The sequence below is a fragment of the Electrona antarctica genome (assembly GCF_951216825.1).
Source record: "Electrona antarctica genome assembly, chromosome: 7".
NCBI classification, from domain to species: domain Eukaryota; kingdom Metazoa; phylum Chordata; class Actinopteri; order Myctophiformes; family Myctophidae; genus Electrona; species Electrona antarctica.
In genome coordinates this window covers 13,383,840-13,404,457 of record NC_136812.1, presented here as the reverse complement: position 1 = coordinate 13,404,457, position 20,618 = coordinate 13,383,840, and the positions used below count along the sequence as shown (strand labels likewise).

Sequence of the window (20,618 nt, the reverse complement as noted above, 5' to 3'; positions counted from 1 at the left end):
CTTTGTATTGAGTTTGTGCTCGAAATGTACTGTAATTCTGCAAACTGTTAATAAATATTTCAATCAATCAATCAAAAAACATGTTTACAGGGGGATAGCCTACCACGGTACCACCCGTTTGCGCGGTGTTTTCATTGGCAGTGCCACTGTGCCAGTGGGGGGTTGCGGTTGCTGCTCCTGAAAAATGGATTGATTGGAATATGCCGTTTTTTATTTTTCTTCTTTTCCCTCCAGTCAGCAACGCATCACTGTTCCATGTAAAGCAATCAGCATATTATGGAATGATTGCTTAGTTCACACCACTCAACCAATGTTTGGCGAGCCCCCTCAATGACTTTCAGCCTGCCTGGGCCAAAGGTCAAGGGGGTGCCTTTCGGTCCTTTTTTATATATTCTTTTTATTATTATTTTTTGCCTACATCTGTGGCGATTAGTTCAAACAAAAATGTTTGTTATTATTATATTTTGTTCCCCTCCGTAATTCCATTCCACTCCAGAGACCACATTCCATTTCCATTTTAATTTCCATTCCAAGTTTTAGGAATGTTATTATGAAGGCTTCATGATTGACATACTGCAGCATGCAGCCCAATAAGCCAGAAGCTCTTGTTATGTTGACTGAAGAGAACCCCATGCAACGTCAATTTATATGCCTTTAAACATTGTTTATTAAACAAAGTAACAGTTACTTAAAACATAAGTAGCACAACTCTCTTCCCTTAGGCTAAAGAATTACAGCTATGGCAAAATTAAAACATTCTATTCACATGCATATTATTCTGAGACATAAAAAGCCACAGATGACAACCTGTTGGTAGTTTGTCTAGAGTTCCTGTGATCCGATAAAGCAGTGTTCTTTTAAAACCACAGTGGATCAAAGCCCACAGCAAAGAGAGGAGATATTGGTGTTCAATTGGAGAAGGGACAGGTTTGAATTTTTTGCAGTCAAAATAATTAAGATGTGCCACATCTTTTCATCAAACTGTATGCCTATAATGTCACTGTAAAAACCTTGAGCTACTGGTCCATTTGTACACTCTCAGAGTCAAGCTAACTCTCAGGACTTTGCTGTGTGGTTGACTTGGACAATACAATAGCAGGTAAGTAAAGTTGGCCATCACATAATGTCCCTTTATTTCTGACTGTCACGGAATAGTGTGTATGTTCATCTAGTACTGTATGGAAAACATGCAAAGAACTGTTTGATTATAATCAGAGAGGGTCATGCTGTGATCGTGTGGATTTGATAAATGTTTCAACTCTTGCTTGGTATTAGGCCACATGGCTCAGGAACCCTTAGTTCCCAAGGCTACACTGGTATTTTCAGCATATAGTCCAAGGCTAAATGGTGGTTGTTTATTTGGCTGGACCGTCGTCCGCCAGCATAAGGTATTAGGGTGCACTGCATACAGTCCCTGCATGTCTCAAGCATTCATCCTTCAGTCTACAGAAAGTGAGATGGAGGCCGCCAATCCACACAACATCACACCTCAAAGCTTATCTCTCTTGAGCGACCAAACAGAGGCTCCGATGCGAGGTGCGAGTCTGAGTAAGCTCGCCGCATGTTGGTGGAGCTGCAGGTGATCTTGATGGCCTCTTCGTAGGGAGGAGGAGGTCCCGTCCAGGGAGGGGGAGGAGGGTGATGGGCAGGTGGAGGTGCAGTGAACACCCCGTGGTCCATGGGAGGGTAGTCGAACTCCTCCACGTGGAAGGCACACGGCGCGCGCTGTGCCCTGGACACACATGGGAAGCACATTCAAATATAGTGAGTCTGACAGAATAGTATAGACATGATTAAATGAGGCCAGAAACTGTTTTATGTTGCTGTTTTTTATGTTTATTTGATTTGACACTTTATGTGCTGCTGTCTTGGCCATGACTTTGAATCTCAAAGTGTGTGTGTGTGTGTGTGTGTGTGTGTGTGTGTGTGTGTGTGTGTGTGTGTGTGTGTGTGTGTGTGTGTGTGTGTGTGTGTGTGTGTGTGTGTGTGTGTGTGTGTGTGTGTGTGTGTGTGTGTGTGTGTGTGTGTGTGTAACTTGGGTGTCTATAGTTGCAGATATCAGACACTAGATGGCGCACGCACCTCTTTGTCAGACGTGATGCAAGTCTGCTTTGCTAAAACCTCAGAATGATGGAGAGCAGTTGACCCCTAGCTGCCCTACAGTAGGTTAGGGTTTCTAGCTTAGTTGAGGATGAAACAATTAATGCTGCGACTTATATTGGAAATAATACCAGTGCCAAGGTGCACCTGCCTGGTTGTCTTCGCAGGAGAAAGTTGCTTTTAGTGTGACCTAAAAAGGGATCAAGGGAACTTTATCCAAAACCAAAAGATATATTATAATGTCAGGCCTATTTTCTCTCCGTTTCCTCGTTTTCCTCGTAGGCCTATGTCTGGCTTTATAGCAAACAATGCTCAAAAGTCTTCTGTCTATATGGCTGATGGGTCACGGCCCGGTGCACTCACTGTGACTGCACTCACTGCAACATTGCCATGATTCAACCCTTACCCAAAACGCACATAAAATACCGTCGTCAGCACAGTAGCCGCTAGCACTATAGACCTATCTAACACTTTTAATAAGGCACAGCATCAGAAGCAAACAGACGCGTTTGCTCAGCGTTTCTGAGACACGTGGGTGGGTGTGAAGTTAATTTGAAGTCTTTTAGAATAGCCATATGCACATATAAGGCCTATTGTGCAGTGACAGCCTGCATGCCAAAATGTGTGAACTTCCTTAAAGTTCCGTTGATAGACTTTTTAACGGGACGGGTTAATCAGTCAAAATTCTAGCTAATCATGGATGATCTGTAGGTGTAGATCATATGCCTAAATGCCTATATTGTTAATTGTTTGTTGAGTCTTTAGAATAGAATAGATCATAGCTTCTGCCTTCTGCATGGCTTCCAAAATTGTGCTGCTGCCTGACCTTATATAGGCTAATTATTGCATTGTATTTTTATTTATTTGTTGTTTTATTTAATTGTTTTTATTTGTAGGCTAAGTATACGTTTTATTTTGTTTTAGTGTGTAGGCCTGTGTGTGTGTGTGTGTGTGTGTGTGTGTGTGTGTGTGTGTGTGTGTGTGTGTGTGTGTGTGTGTGTGAGTGTGAGTGTGAGTGTGATGGGGTGTGGGGGGTCCAGGCCTATATGCGCCCAACTAGCCTATAGGCTATATTTGCATAATCAATAGGATTTCCTATACTTGTGAACGTTGCACGTCCACTATAGGTTAATTTTGATGTCAATCTTCTCACAAAGCCCTGCATGCAACAAAGTCTGCTATACAAATGTAAAATGAAGTGCTTTCTTATTGAGAGAGGAAGATGGCAAGACAGACTGGCAGGAACATCATCATATTAATTAATTTATCCAGTAAATCAAATCAAGTTCATCTGTGCAGGTCAATAGGAATTCGAAATGAATAGGCTATATATAAAAATGCTAATTTGGGGCTGCTGGGCCAAGTGGAAATCAGTTGAATTCTTATAGGCCTACAACATCAAGTGTTCTATTGTCAGGGAAAAAAGGTGTTTTGTGGGTTTGAAAATGTTCTCCTATAATAACATGCCCAATACACCGCCAGGTATAGTGTTTAGGCGGCGGCAGGTCTACACAGAGTTGAAAGTTCATTAGTACAACGTCAACATGATGAGTGAGTGACCCACCTTGGCAGAAACCCCGACTGGGACTCCGACAGATGGACCGCGAGATGGTTGCTCCCAAAGTTGGGGTAGTCGTCGTTGAACGAGTAGTGCGGACAGTCTCCGCCGTAGTCTCCCTGTGTGTAGATGGCGGGGCTCTTGCTGTTCATGGCCCAGAACAGCCCCAGGATGAGCATGACGGCCCCCAGCACCACGCAGCACAGCGAGAAGGCCTGCAGCCGGCTCTGGTACGAGGCCAGGAAGGCTGTGGAGCCGCCCGTCACGATCAGGAACACCCCTATGAAGATGGCCCCGTGGTGCAGGGAAGGCATCGCGCACAGAAGGACAATGAAGACTGGCCGCGTTTAATGTCCGTTACGCATCACTTCCATTCCATGGCACGGCGCGCGCTCTCCACGGACATGCGGGCGAGGATTATCCAGGAAAGAATAAGCCATGCACCTGCATTTCTCTATTTATGGCTGTAAAACTCGTGTCTTGCTTGAGCTGTGTTTTTCTCCCATCATTGCTTTCTTCCAATGGTAAAAGGTCAAGCTGATCACGAAGTCCATATGCGTATTCCTTAATGTCCAGATGTTTGACTGAAGTTTCTCCACCCTGGAAATGTATGAACTTTCTTTTTCCCTTTGTCTTTATAATTACAAAAACCCATCGGGGAAGAGTTTGAAGCGCATCCAGCCTGTTGTGTGTTGACCGTGTGTTTTGCATCAGGGCAGATGGACGAGAGCACGACACGGCCCGGACGGCCCATTAGGGAATCTTTACTGGCGCCCCACCCTCTTTCATGGCTAATGTGTCTAAGGGTACCACTTTATTCTAGTCAATGCGTGCGTGCACGCGCGCATGTGTAAGTGATCGAGTGAGTGAGTCTTGAAAGAGGGGGGTGGAGACAGAAAGCATCACTCTCCTCAGCCTCCTGTTATAATGGGATGGGATCATCATGGGACGCAAGACGTCCGGCACTGTCGGTGTGAAATCATGACATAATGACATTCAGTATCACTTTACTTTAGGCAATGCATACTGAGCAATATCAGTATCACTCACAGTCACTAAACAATGAATTACAGGCCTAGTTGTCTAGAGTCTGGCGAGATGTTATACAGTATTCATTCAAAGCATGTACAATAGGCTATGCGCTGCTATGGTATTAATTGGTTTAAAATTGTTTGTTTGTTTGTTTGTTTGAAAACGCATTCTCTCTCCTATCTCTATATCATCCAAAAGTGTCAAACTTCTATTCTATTAACTCAAATGGTGTGATTAAAGTTTCCCAATTTACGACTTAGGTCTACTTACTGATAGGTGCATTAAATACATTGGTTGTATTGTATTGCATCCATGTTAGTACCACTGCCAGGCAACCAGCTGTTAACTGCTGGAAAAAATGAAGACCAGTGAATGGTGTGACGGCCATCGTGCTTTCCCATTGGTCTCTGCTTGGGGACGCTAGCGCTCGGGCCATCCTCCATTCACCTCACCCACCAATCAGCACACAGCAGGGGAGGTACAATCCAACCACATAGCCAGGCTGGCCTATCGGCGCTAAGGAGCAAAGTGTCCGGTTTTGGTGCCGTATCGTCAATCGACTCTTGCATGCATTGCAAGCATGCTACCTACCGCTGTCTAACAACAAATAGATAGCGTGTAGAAGACAAAGTGCGACCCGCTTAAGAAATACGTTTACGGTTTGCGTAAATTGACAGCACTGCTACTGCGAGGAAGGACTGACTGATATCTGAGCCGGTCCGTCAGAAGCAATGGATCCATTATTGTATTTAGGTGCCTTGGCCGTCATGTTCTTATTGTGGATAAAAGTCAAAGGTCTGGATTATGTGATCGTCCACCAGAGGTGGATCTTTGTGTGTTTGTTCCTGCTTCCCCTGTCCGTGGTGTTTGATGTGTATTATTATCTGCGCGCATGGTTGATATTCAAGATGTGCTCTGCACCCAAGAAGCACGATCAGCGGGTCCGCGACATCCAAAGACAGGTGAGTGAAAGACTTTTAGCTATACTTAAAAGTTTGTGTGTGTGTGTGTGTGTGTGTGTGTGTGTGTGTGTGTGTGTGTGTGTGTGTGTGTGTGTGTGCGCGCGTGCTGGCTTTGCCCATTTATTTCAAGTATTCATGCTATGTGGACTGAAATGATGACTGCACAATAAATCACTAGCAACTGTTCAAACTCAACTGTGCTGGAAACAAGTTCTTGAGCTTAGCCCAGATACCCTGGGTAAATATAGATTTCATCATCTGGAAACATGCTATTGGCCTAACAATGAAATGTATTAAATAGTATATGTAATTTAGCCCAACTCTTCTACATAAGCCTTCATAAGGTCACCTTTTTAGCATCTTGCCCTGTTCTCTGTCTCTGTTGTACGGTCGTCTTATGACATCACATGGTGACATCATAGCTTATCACCACGTGGAGCTCAGCCCATATCATGTGTGCCATTTATGTGTGATATGTTGACATACCCAGAGCCCAGGGATAGAGACATTTGGAATTTTGTGTAGACCTGTCATACTTTATCAAACACAAACTTTGAAAGGAATACAAGAATGCTCGTATTCCTGAACGTAACCAACCTCAGTAAAACATTATTCCTAATCTTAACCTAAACTATGCCTAACACTGAAGACCTTAAACCAGAAACCTAACCTAACCTCAGTAAAACAAATACAACAATACAAGATCCGCTGGAGGCGAGCGGTATGCAAAAACAATGGGGTGAGTGTGTTTGTAAGGTGTTGGTGAATCTTAACACCCAGGGATATCTTTACATTGATACATGCTGAAAGTCATTTCCTGGGTTTCAGGTGCGCGAGTGGAAAAAGGAAGGCGGCAAGAACCGCATGTGTACCGGCCGACCTGGCTGGCTGACGGTGTCTCTCCGGGTGGGAAAGTACAAGAAGACCAGTAAGAACATAATGATCAACATGATGGACATTCTGGACGTGGACACAGACAGACAGGTAGGAAGTGGTGCCACCTAGCTCTGGTCCATAGCTCTAATGCCGTTGCATTTAGAGCTATGTTGCTGTCGACTTATGGGGCTCGCATGAATGCAGACCAGCCTCTCGTCTGTAGCGTAATACAAAGGCGGCTTGTGTTATTACTTAGAAAGCCTACTTTCTGCGGTGGATGCACTCTGAGCCCCCACCACAATTTTTTTTTGTCCAGAAAGGTTTTTTTTTTCCCACCGGGGAAAAAAGTTTAGTTACTCCACTGCGCCCTCTACTGATAATGCCAAGAGAAAACCTCATAGACAAGGTTTTTCCTCCGGTGAAAAAAAAACTGACACGCACACACACACACACACACACACACAAACTTTTAAGTATAGCAAAAAGTCTTTCACTCACCTGTCGTTGGATGTCGCGGACCCGCTGGTCGTGCTTCTTGGGTGCAGAGCACATCTTGAATATCAACCATGCGCGCAGATAATCAGGGGGATTCAGACCCCGGAAGTCGACAGTAACATAGCTCTAAATGCAACGGCATTAGAGCTATGGAGTATGGACCAGAGCTAGGTGGCACCATGGTTTATATATCTTCTGCAAGACAAGAGACTGTACAGTATCATATGTTGGGTAAACACGTCTCTGAACCCACCCTAAACAGTGGATTTCCACAGCCTTGTGGAACCTTTGCTCTACTTTCTCTATAATAGACCATACTCCACCGCACCACCAAAGTCCAATTAATTTGCAAATGATAATGTCATCTAGAATAGATAGAACACTGATGAGTCCATCTGCACCTTATGCTGTCATAAACATCATGGAAACCTTATTTACTATTACTGGACCTACTTTGGTGGCAGCTAATCGGGTTCCGAATGAATAACGAATTAATTAAGAATAAAGAATAGTACCTCTCATTTACCAAAACAGCACATGTTATTTGTTATTTGGTTTGCATGCACACTATACGTAGTTAGAAGGCCTCATACTACCGTAATATCAAAGACTGTTTGCAGCTACCCACGTGGACCAAAGAGCTTTCTGAGAGTCCCATGCTTCACTTGCCAGGCAAAAAATAAAGCTTTAAAGTGAAAGTGTGCTAAGCATGGTGCTTGAAGAAAGGCCATGGTGTCACCAAAATCAGTTGGGTTCATCCCTTGGGGAATGAGCATGCATTTACTCAACAAAGTTTCATTGCAATCTGCCCTATCGGTTTTCAGGTTATCTTGTGTGCAAGTGGAAATGTTGGCCTAATGGTAGCACTAGTGTAGACTAGACGAGTCACCAAAAGAGTCATCATCAATCTGGGGAGCATGAACCTGGTAAACTGCATGGCAAATTCCATGGCAATCTAGTCTGTCGTGTTTGAAATGTCTTGTATGAGAGGATAATGTGAGTAATTGAAACCTTGTGACCCAGTGGTGGCAATACAGGAAAGGCCTTGTATCGAGTTCACCAAAGTCAATAGAGTCTACACTACAGGCCCAGGGATCATAAAAATGCACAACCAACCAATTCCATGGCAATCTAGGAGTGGTTTGCCCAGGACCCAAACTAGTGAGAATACATCTACAAGCTCACTTTCAAGCTTGTGGATCTGCTATTTTCACTACTTCTTAAACATTCTTTAAATTAATTTATGGAAATCATTGAATTGTCTTTCATTTTATTCATGACATGCTTTTTTAAATGTTGGAATTTTGTGGTTTAAACTTTGTGGTTTAAACTTATTCTAATCTTTAGAAATCATGATCATGATAAATGTGTCTGTGGCTCTTTGACCTGATGGTAGATGTTTTTCACCAGCGATAGATCTCTGTTGGCAGGTGGTACGAGTTGAGCCCCTGGCCAACATGGGACAGGTGACCGCTCTCCTCACTTCCATTGGCTGGACACTGCCAGTGCTGCCTGAACTGGATGACCTCACCGTGGGTATGTTTTTAACCCATTAAAACCAGGAAAGCATCTGTGTCGTTTTAGATTTTAGCTGTTACAGATCTAATCCTTGGACTCCTAGTTGTTCTTTCCCCATGGGTCTTCAACAAGTGGTCCATGGCCCCTAGTGGGTCCTACAGGGGGGTTGCCACATATTTGTGTGATTTTTACATTAATCTCATCCTATTTTCGGGGAAGAGGTTCAGATCAAGAACATAAAGGTCTAGTTTACTAATTATCGAGGGTTTAAGTGTTTCAATGTCTGAAAACACACATTAACATGAATACAACATATTAATAGAAAAGATAATGTGTAAACAAACATTCATTTACACAACACTGATGATGATAGTACTGTAAAACATGTCTATCTATAAAATCCATGAAAAGGTTTAATCTGCAACACGATTTTATACAGTATGTATGTAGTTGGTGACCCCGCTTCATCTCTGTCTCAGCTAAGGGGTCCTCGTCCTGAGAGGACCCCTTGAAGAGCCACACATTGGGAGCTGTTTCCCTATTACGACACCGTGCCCAGAATAGGGATGCTAGGGGTTCAAGTGGTCAATCAATGTATCCTGTGTGGAGCTTCGTGGACATCTCTAATTGGGTTAGAGGATTGATGTTGCAGCTCCACAGACAAAACCGGGAGGAAATGGGCCTGCAGAGCCGTACGCACTCCTGGATCAGATTGCATAATGGGTTTCCTGATGCCATAAACTGGACATCAACAGCCTAATGTTTTCCCATCAGGGCGCTGTGCATTCATTCATCTCTTACACACAGACACGCGTGCGCACGCACGCACGCACACGCACACACACACACACACACACACACAAACACACACACACACGTGTGCATACGCAGAGTGCACATGTACACAGACACACACAGGCAACTCTTTGAAAGAGTTGGAAAATGTTACCTTCTGCTTGTGTGTGCTTAATGTTGCAAATTCTCTCTCTATCATTATCTCTCTCCATCCCTCCCTCTCCCCCCCCCCCTCTATCACTCTCCCTCTCTCTATCATCCTCTCTCCTCTCTCCCAGGTGGCTTGGTGATGGGTACAGGCATTGAGTCATCGTCTCATATATACGGGCTGTTTCAGCACATCTGTGTTGCATTTGAGCTGGTGCTGGCTGATGGCAGCCTGGTTCGCTGCACAGAGGTGAGCCATGAGCTCTATGAAAAATATATTGTAATATAAACATTACTGGATTTATATGACACCAGTACTAGCCAAAGCAACGTCAACGATCAGAATTACGGTATATATATTTCTTACGGCGTGGCTCGGCAGGAATGCTAGCCATCTACAACAGGGGTTCTCAACCCATGGGTTGTCCCCCCAAATTGTATTTTATTTTATTTCTATTTCTTTTATAACATTTAGTAAATGTTATGCATATTGTTTTCCTCTCCTGTCAAAGACAGCATTGTCTTTGTGCCTTTTCTGGTTCTATCCTCAAGTAACAGTTTTTCTATTGACCTGTACTTTCGTTTGAAATGTACCCATTCTGCATACTATGAAATACATTTTTCAGTCTATCAATCAATCAGCAAAGATGTCTCAACAATGAAGAATGAATGTAGAAGATCACATCTAGTGTCCAATCCGGTGCAGAGGTGCTTCAAATAACTTTATTGATGCACCCTGGTGTCCTTAGTGACACCAGGGTCGGATTTCACAATGGAGGCCACCAACCACTGCGGATGTGCTAGTTATATTGTATCAACATACTCTACCATACAGATGTGCTAGTTATATTGTATCAACATACTCTACCATACAGATGTGCTAGTTATATTGTATCAACATACTCTACCATACAGATGTGCTAGTTATATTGTATCAACATACTCTACCATACAGATGTGCTAGTTATATTGTATCAACATACTCTACCATACAGATGTGCTAGTTATATTGTATCAACATACTCTACCATACAGATGTACTAGTTATATTGTATCAACATACTCTACCATACAGATGTGCTAGTTATATTGTATCAACATACTCTACCATACAGATGTACTAGTTATATTGTACAAGTAAGACGCGCGAACGCGGGAAGCGAACGCAGCTCGTAAATTGCAAAAACAACAATTAGAATAAATTACGTAATTTTTTAAGGTTTTTTTTAAGTTACGTTTTTTTTTTAAGTTACGTTTTTTTAAAGTTTTTCCTTTTAAAGTTTTTCCTTTTAAAGTTTTTTTTTTTTTAAGTTAAGTTTTTTTTAAGTTAAGTTTTTTTTAAGTTAAGTTTTGTGTGTGTGCGTGCGTGCGTGCGTGTGTGCGCATGTGTGTGTGTGTGTGTTTTTGTGTGTGATACAGCTGCGCCCTCTGGTGGTGGGCGGGTGGTGTTACAGCGTGACACACAGACACACAGACACACAGACAGGATCTGCTGGGTCTCATAGTAAATGCTCACTGCGTTCGCAATTAACATACTCTACCATACAGATGTGCTAGTTATATTGTATCAACATACTCTACCATACAGATGTGCTAGTTATATTGTATCAACATACTATACCATACAGATGTGCTAGTTATAGTGTATCAACATACTCTACCATACAGATGTGCTAGTTATATTGTATCAACATACTCTACCATACAGATGTGCTAGTTATATTGTATCAACATACTATACCATACAGATGTGCTAGTTATATTGTATCAACATACTCTACCATACAGATGTGCTAGTTATATTGTATCAACATACTCTACAATACAGATGTGCTAGTTATATTGTATCAACATACTATACCATACAGATGTGCTAGTTATATTGTATCAACATACTATACCATACAGATGTACTAGTAATATTGTATTAACATACTCTACAATACAGATGTACTAGTTATATTGTATCAACATACTCTACCATACAGATGTGCTAGTTATATTGTATCAACATACTCTACCATACAGATGTACTAGTTATATTGTATCAACATACTCTACCATACAGATGTACTAGCTATATTGTATATTAGCGTGCTCTACCATACAACTGCTTACTACATATCAAAGTATAATTCGTTCTCCTTGTATTCTCTGTGATTCTCTCCCAGGAGGAGAATTCGGACTTGTTCCACGCCGTCCCGTGGTCCTGTGGGACTCTGGGCTTCCTGGTTGCGGCAGAGATTAAGATCGTGCCGGCCAAGCCGTGGGTGAAGCTCCACTATGAGCCTATCAGGGGGCTAGACAACATCTGCCGGCGCTTCAGCGAGGCGTCGCAGAACAAGGAGAACACGTTTGTGGAGGGTCTCCAGTACAGCCTGGACAGCGCCGTGGTCATGACGGGAACCATGACCGACCACGCGGAGCCTGACAAGGTAAGAAGAGGCTTGTGTGTCAGGGCTTGTTGATGGTTAGGGCTGCGTTATGGACGTTATATTGATTTAGTAATATGAGAGGATGTTGGATATCATAATGTCATGACATGGCATTAGTGTCTTTCCCTGGCTTTAAACACAGCATTACATTAAAAGGTAATGTACTGTAATTTGATGAACTTGCTTGGCTGTTTTTTCTTCTATTATTTGCCTTTACCCTCTTAGTTATTATATAGGCATTAAGTAAGCCTTACCGGGCCATGTGGCCCATACATAGCCAGGGAATTGAAACCGGACCTCTCAATATCAGGCCGGACACTCTAGCCACATTACTGATGATTATTGATCAAAAATCCAATTTTAGATTATAAATGCATTTAAAACCACACTGACCTGAGACCTGCTGTAGAGCTGTCCTCTTCTTCACTGTGTTCTGTCTGTCTGTCTTCTGGTTTCTCTGTGGAACATGCATGGAATTAAACTGCAACAAGATATCGCTGCTGTCGGCTGGAAATGTCCAAAACTGTTACCTTTCAGAATTCTAATTCAAAAGTATCAAAAATAGCCAATCTACGAGCTCAAAACACTTCCCATTTTGAGCTTGTAGATCTGTTATTTTTTTTACTTTTGTGTGACACTGTAGTAAGACGACGAAGTAGGGCATTAAAAAAAACTAGATACGTTTCTGCCTGAAAGCAACTATATTCAACTTTACACATGGCTTTCTCTGGGGCAATTTAGAACCCTCAAGGTCCTTGCAGACTTGAAGCGTATTTTGAAAAAACGCCAGAAAATATCTGACGTTTTACTTTTTTATTCTTCTAAAATAAATGAATGAGTGAACGTGTGTTCTGCTGAATGGTTTTTACACAGTATTTATGTGATTCTGAGCTGTAATCAGGGCTCCTTTGTAAAAAATAGATCCTAATCCCAGTGGGATCTCCCACTATATATATATAGATATGCATGTAAACATATTCGGTTACATATTGATCCATTGATCTATACACACAGGATTTATCTTTGCGTGCGTGCGTGTGCGCTTGTCTCTCAATCAGATCAACAGAATTGGCCTCCACTTTAAGCCGTGGTTCTTCAAGCATGTGGAGAGTTACCTGAAGAAGGACCTCAGTGCAGTGGAGTACATCCCCCTCAGACAGTACTACCACAGACACACACGCAGCATCTTCTGGGAGCTGCAGGTAGGCCTGTCAACATCATGACATTTTTACAAGATGGTTAGTTGTTACACAAATTGCGATTAATGATTTAATTGTGTTTTTTACTTAGACATAATGGATAAAAATGTTATATATGTTTGCCTTTTAGGCTTGGTAAACAAAGATTGCACAGGGCAGACAAATAACTGAGATATACTGTATAAAGAAATGACAGATTTATTTAATACTTTTACACTTCCAAATAATGGTATTAAAATAGCCGCTCGTCGTATTGTGCATCATGGCACGTTGTGAGTTTGTAGATCTGCTGTTTCTGGAAGCTGTTTGTTATAATTTGCCCTTCGCCAAGTCTATCCCCAACCCGTCCTTGTCCAATAGGCACGTTAGCAACGGTTAAGAGAGGAGAGATGGCAATCTTTCCTTCTCACCCATTGTTAAATGACGGAATTTCTCCATATAAATAATAATTTCAGTTAGAGCTTCAAAATGTCTTCTAAATCTAGTCAACCAGGCCTGCAGTAGGCTATGCACTGGACAAATGTGCATGACATTATTTCAATAAACTAGAAATTCAAGGAAATGTTGGAGGGAGAAACGTTATCTAACTCAATGAACTTACGACCTTTCGACAGGAGTTTTCATGTAATGCACGGTAAGTGGATATGGTGATTAGTATCATTGCCATCACCTGGGTGGCTCAGTCGTGTAACTTTCCAGACGTTAAGCTGTGTATGTGTTCGACAACAACACTACACAGCCATGCAAAATAACACTGACAGCTATGAGGTGACGAAAGCTTGCCATCCTTAGCAACGTCTGCTAAACTAGTTGGATTGGCATTGGCTTTTGAGGTGGAGTTTAGCGAAGGGCTAATTGTGATTATTTCAAACACACACACACACACACACACATACACACACGTAATGCAGAAGAGGTTTCCATGTGCATTAGAACGATTATGATGAAAAAAACCTTTTATCTGCCTGTTAGTCATCATCTTCCCATTCCTCTTCCCTGCACATTTATCTGCATTACACACACACACGCACACACAGACACACACACACACACACACACACACACACACACACACACACACACACACACACACACACACACACACACACACACACACACAGTACCATTAGCCATTAGTACGCTGAATGTGTTTTGCTTTCCATAACCATAAACTCTGTGTGATGAATTATGCACACTATTGATTGGACACTACATCCTCTTGCTTTTGTTTCTTTGATTTTTTTGTTGTTGTTTCTTCATTTTCTCCCAAATGTAGTCTTTGCCAGTTTCCCCCCATGTATACAATACATACAGCAATACAGCGTGCCAAGTTTGAAATCGATCGGTTGTACGGTTCTTGAGACAAGCAGACACATACACAGAGATTCTGCTAATTTATAGACTAATCAGCAATACACACTGCAAGTCTGAAGTGAATTGGAAGCACAGATAAACAGATAAATTGAGTGGCCATTTCAGAAATGGAAGGTTCATGGTTCACGCAGTGCCATTACCCGCGGCACCACAGGTTATAATAATTACCCATTGAACGCCAAACCCATGCCACCGCGGGTTATAAGCTTTATATTAAAATCGACCATCACAAGCCAACATGTATCTAGTGCTGCCCAGGTTGCTAGGCAACGCCTTCTGTCCCTCCCGACACAAGACGGAATGCGTGCACATCCAATAGGAATCCACTTACTGTGATTTCTTCTCTGCCTGTTATCTCTCAAAAATACATCTTTAAGGCATAGTATGTACCTTTACCAATCCTTTCCCTGTATAGTATACCATCAGCCACTGGAGTAATTTGGTGGCTGATCGGGATGACCAGCCTAGGTGCCCAGACTAATACTACTACTAATAATAATATATATATGTATATTATATTATATTATGCATGCTGTTGATCAAACAGTACACATGTAATTTAGGTTAACTAGGGTATGTCTAAATGGGTTTAATGTCTCTAGGACATCATTCCGTTTGGCAACAACCCCGTGTTCCGGTGGGTGTTTGGCTGGTTGGTTCCCCCGAAGATCGCCCTGCTGAAGCTGACCCAGGGAGAGACCATCAGACGGCTGTATGAGCAGCATCACGTGGTTCAGGACATGCTGGTCCCCATGAAGCACATGGAGGCTGCTATTACACGCTTCCACCAGGACATCAATGTAAGATACACACGCACGCGTGCGCGCGCACACACACACACACACACACACACACACACACACACACACACACACACACACACACACACACACACACACACACACACACACACACACACACACACACACACACACACGCACGCACTCCAGAGAAGAAGGGAAGATATAACCTCATTGTCAGCTCTGTATCAGTGGCCGGCAAACTGTGTTCTTCTGGATCGGACTAGTGAAGAAACACAGGGAAGGTTGCCGTATATATTAGATTAGTCGATGGGTGGCTCTTCCAAGACAGCGCTCTCATTAGAAGGCGGGTGTAAGTGCCATCCAACCGTTTCTCTAGTTTCTTAGTTTGAAAGTGTCCATGTCTCGGAGCCAGAGTAGAATCGGCTCAACGGTCGTCCTAAATATTTTTACTTTTAACATCTTACTAAGCTGGGATGACCAGATCTTATGCATGTCATTGCAGGCTGACCAGGCCATACCCTTCCTAGTTTGAAAGTCCTTTTGGGAAGAAGATATATATGAAGCCAAATACTTGTAGTCATCAACCTGTTTCAGAGGAGTGTTGTTAAGTGTTTTTATAATGTGGTTATTGTTGGATTTGCACACACACACACACACACACACACACTAGGATCATTGTGGTTTTTATCTTATTCTATAATTACATTTTTTATTTTAGGCATTTTTTATCAAATCAAAAGTTGAAATATGAAGATACAAGGTTTCGGCCTGACAGCGACAAAGTTATTCCTACATTTTTCATTTGACATTAATAATAGTTACATTTAAAAAAGAAAATGCAATGATAAAATAAAATGTAATGTTTCATTAATAGTTACATTATAGAGAGTATGCGTGTGACATCATCATCAAACCAGGAAGTTATGCAGGAACGCCTACTGAGTGGATAAAAACTACTTTCTAGCCTTGACAACCCATGCATCCAAACAGAAAAGTAGATTAGATTGCATTTAACAACATTAAACAATGTTAAACTCACTTTGCATGTTCCTTTGCCACTCGATTTGCCACTCGATGTGCCATTCACTTTAAGCATGCGCATACCCGCTATTAATCCTGTCCTTATCTGTGTTCCTGTCCTGTTTCCAGGTCTACCCTCTGTGGTTGTGTCCCTTCATGCTGTTCCCAGGCAGGGGCATGGTTCAGCCCAAAGGCCAGGAGGAGGAGCTGTATGTGGACATTGGAGCGTACGGAGAGCCAAGAGTCAAGCACTTTGAGGCCAAGGCTTCCACACGTCAGCTGGAGAAGTTTGTCAGAGATGTACACGGGTAATAAAGCCCCGCCTCCATGCTCACAATTCAATCAGTGGCTCAACGACTCACTGCACTGACGAAACAACTGGGGTCCGGGTGGTCCTTGAGGGGGTCCCCATCAAAAAATTATAATAATTATTTGAACCACAATTGCCTATATGCATCAGCCTTTTGAATAGCCGCTCTACAAGCTCACAACACGTCACATTGTCATGTGTTGTGAGCTTGTAGATTTTCAAATAGTGAAACATTACAACAACACATTTCTTGTATGGGGTCCTGTGGGACAAAATGTTTTGAGGGACCTTGACATGAACATTTTTACCCTAGACCACTGGTCTGGGATATGCATGCTGCTCAGGTTTCATGTCTCTCCCGTTACTCCCCTCTCTATACACGATTCTGATCTGTCAGTACAGCAGAAATGCCTTAAATAGCCTCTGTTTTAACCCATTTTGACTGAGATCAGATTCTAAAAATGTCTTCTACATCCTGACATTTTTCTGAAAAAGCTATGTTTCTATGTCAGTCGTTCTTCGATTTTTCTAAAATAGCAGACCTACAAGCTCGTAGCGCGCCACTCGGTGGCGCGCTATGAGCTTGTAGATCTGCTATTTTTCAATAGCTAAAGCATAACATAATGCTTTGATTGATTGATTGAAGAATTTATTAACAGTTTGCAGAATTACAGTACATTTCAAGCACAAACTCAATACAAAGGCTGTTAACTGTGAGTGGACGACCCAATTAAGCATTACACTTGTTTCCAATAGGGTCCACCATGTTCAAATCATCAAAACATTTAGAGACGTACAAATAGACACTTCTATAGACAGAACGGGAATTCATCATAAAGGAGGTAAAAAGGGAAAAGAAACATATACAGTGAGGGAAAAAAAGGGGTGGGCGGTGGGGGGGATTCACGTTCAGCTCCGTTAATTTGTTTGTTTTCCTTGGAGGAGCTGCGTTGGGTCCCCAAGTCGGCTCCGTGGCCGTACCTTGAGTTGGCTGTGTGGCCGTGACCGTCTCTTGTGTTGTCCTTGCGTTCGTGTTTGAGGGATTCCGATTTTACAGGGGCCAGTTTCGAATTGCAGCCGTCCGTAGGTGCCCTTTGAGAGCGGTTTTGAAGGTTGCTAACACCAAAAGGGGTTCCCGCCCAAAATGGGTTAAGAAGTAATAATGACTATTTGATTTTGTATTGTCCTGATTATTCTCCTGTTGCTGTGCTTCCCCCCCGCAGGTACCAGATGCTGTATGCAGATGTGTACATGGACCGAGAGGAGTTCTGGGAGATGTTCGACGGACAGCTGTATCACCGGCTGAGGGAGGAGCTGGGCTGCAAGGACGCCTTCCCCGAGGTTTACGATAAAATCTGCAAATCAGCACGACATTGACCGTTGGACTGCTCCCCCCGGCCGATACACCCACCAGTCTTAAACCACTTCAACCCCAGCATCCGCATAATCTGGGGGAAAACATTTGCTAGCTATTTTCAGCGACGATATTTAGTGTAGAGCGAAAAACACAAGAGGTACTAGTGTAGAGCCCTGATGGACTCCGGTCTAGTCTACCAAGTGTGGTTCTCAACCTTTTCAGGCCACAACCTCCCAAAATAATCATATTTGAACTGGGGACCCTCCAAAATAATCATATTTGAACTGGGGACCCTCCAAAATAATCATATTTGAACTGGGGACCCTCCAAAATAATCATATTTGAACTGGGGACCCCCCAAAAGAATCATATTTGAACTTGGACTTTTTGCCTCTTTCTTATATTGGCCAATGTTTAACTTATGTTGATTACTTTGAGAACCAATGCTCTAGAATTTAGCACCTCCATATACCTCCTTCCAATGTCCGAACTTGTCTTCAGAAAAAAGGGAGGTGATATAACTACAAATTGACGTCATTCCAAACTTCTGATGGGTGGTCTCAGAACTTTTATCTCGGAACTTGTGCACGACGTCCAAGATGTCCTGACTCTCTGAACTATAGTTCGGGAAAGCCTGTCCGAACCCCGACACCCAAAGGAGCATGTATTGGCCTTTAACCCATTTTGACCTGAGATCAGATTCAAAAAATGTCTTCTACATCCTGACAGTTTTCTGAAAAAGCTATGTTTCTATGTCAGTCGTTCTTCGATTTTTCAAAAATAGGAGACCTACAAGCTCGTAGATCCTATGAGCTTGTAGATCTGCTATTTTTCAATAGCTAAAGCATAACATAATGCTAACACCAAAAGGGGTTCCCGCCCAAAATTGGTTAGTAAACTGGACCTGAGTTGTCTCTGTACTTGGAACGATTTTGTCTACACCAAATCTCTTTGCCATAAATAGCCGTTCTACAAGCTTGCACCGCGTTTAAACTCGACGCGTTTGTGAGCCCAGAATATGGATGGTGGGGGTCAAGTGGTTAAACATGACTTCAGCCCCTGTTGTTTCTCTGCCAGAGATGGACTGAGGCACTGTGTGCCTGTGAAGTACTCCACTTATGTTGATACTGTGTTTGTGTATGTTTTCTAAAAGCAACAACAAAAAAAGGTTTGTGGTGAAACTATTTCTATAGCGTTGCAGTCTGTCCTCTTTGTGGCAATAAAAAGGCTCCCATAAGATCATTGCTAAAAACACCTACAAAAGTGCTTAGGTAATTTTTTTTATACATTTTTAAATAAAATACCGTTTTTACCCAAGGCAGTGCTTCATAGACTGCAATTAAACTGTGCACATACAGCAAATACTTGATGTTATTTTTTGATAATAAGATTGTCTGCCCTGAACTACAATATTATCTGTCAGGTGGAAACCTCATATGTCCAAAACTGTTACCTTTGAAATGAAATGAAATGATTACTATATTTACCCAGGGTATCTGGGCTAAGCTCAATAACTTGTTTCCAGCCAGGCCCTGCTCATAGAACACATTTCATCGTAGTGGTTCAAGGCCTTGTTCAAGGGCACTTCAGCGGTGGTAATTTTAACGTGTCGGACCGCTGATTCGAACTGGCAACCTTCCGGTATCAAGACCGCTCCACAATCCGTTCGGCCACCGCTGCCACTTTAAGGATTCAACTTTAAGGATTCAAATTCAAAAGTAGCAGATCTACAAGCTCCCACTGCTACTTTTCATGTTGTTTTTTGTGACGCTGGCTGTAGCATGATCAAGTAGAGTAGACCGTTAATTTACGAGTAAACACAAAAAGTTTGAATAAGGATAAATGAGCTTTCTGCCCGACAACAGCGATATCCTGTCAGTGTGAATGGCTGTGAGAAGTACAGTACATACTCAAACCAATCCTTCAGCACAGCTCAGAAACAGCAACTTTGACTCACCAGCCCAACACAATGTCCTCTGCATTCGCTGTTTTAACTTTGGTGTCTGATTTGAGAACGTGTGAATGTATTATTTTTTTCTTTTCTTTACTGGCTACTATTAATGTCAAGATATTCGTGTTTACCATTTCTGAAACTTTTGAATGCCCCTTTTATTAACCACCGGTTCCCAAGTGCCATTTGTCTTTGACAGTGACAGCATTTTCTATTTAATGCCGTACAAATATTTCAGCATCAGCATCTTTGTAGAGAACCTCTGTTTGAACATTGTGGACGGCAAACACAAGTCACAAACCGCCTTCAGAACTGTCTTTGTTGACACAGATGTAATTGTATATATGCAATAAATATCCTCTTTGCATTTTGTATTGAATGTGGATGTTTTAATTGTGTTGACATAACAGTCATGTCCTTTTGCACTGTGTGTCTGCTGTGTGTCTGCTGTGTGTCTGCTGTGTGTCTGCTGTGTGTCTGCTGTGTGTGTCTGCACTGTGTGTGTGCTGTGTGTCTGCTGTGTGTCCGAGACGATTTCACCAGGAAATCCCTTCAACGAGACACCAGGAAACTCCGCCTGTCCACTGGAACATTCACCGCCCGCAGCCTCTCCCTGAAACAAACACACACACACACACACACACACACCACACACACACACACACACACACACACAGTCAGAGCTAGTGCTGTGTTGACCTGGAATGTACAGTAAGCGTAATAAA

The 20,618-nt window shown here is 42.5% G+C and overlaps 2 protein-coding genes across 2 annotated transcripts; one reads left to right on the top strand and one right to left on the bottom strand.

Annotated features, from left to right (window-relative positions):
• Nucleotides 1–1,482: 1,482 nt before the first annotated feature.
• LOC306926124 (uncharacterized protein) lies at nucleotides 1,483–3,972 on the bottom strand (the record flags this gene model as incomplete). Its single annotated transcript, XM_079505384.1, has 2 exons — nucleotides 1,483–1,732; nucleotides 3,665–3,972. 2 exons carry the CDS (start codon nucleotides 3,970–3,972, stop codon nucleotides 1,483–1,485), a joined length of 558 nt encoding a protein of 185 aa, XP_079361510.1.
• Nucleotides 3,973–5,228: 1,256 nt separating this feature from the next.
• On the top strand, nucleotides 5,229–20,265 carry dhcr24 (24-dehydrocholesterol reductase). The gene is made up of 9 exons (XM_079506215.1): nucleotides 5,229–5,652; nucleotides 6,481–6,636; nucleotides 8,454–8,559; nucleotides 9,615–9,733; nucleotides 11,655–11,918; nucleotides 12,977–13,120; nucleotides 15,094–15,291; nucleotides 16,405–16,583; nucleotides 17,809–20,265. The coding sequence occupies exons 1-9, from the start codon at nucleotides 5,422–5,424 to the stop codon at nucleotides 17,960–17,962; spliced, it is 1,551 nt and encodes a 516-aa protein (XP_079362341.1). The 5' UTR covers nucleotides 5,229–5,421; the 3' UTR covers nucleotides 17,963–20,265.
• Nucleotides 20,266–20,618: the final 353 nt, after the last annotated feature.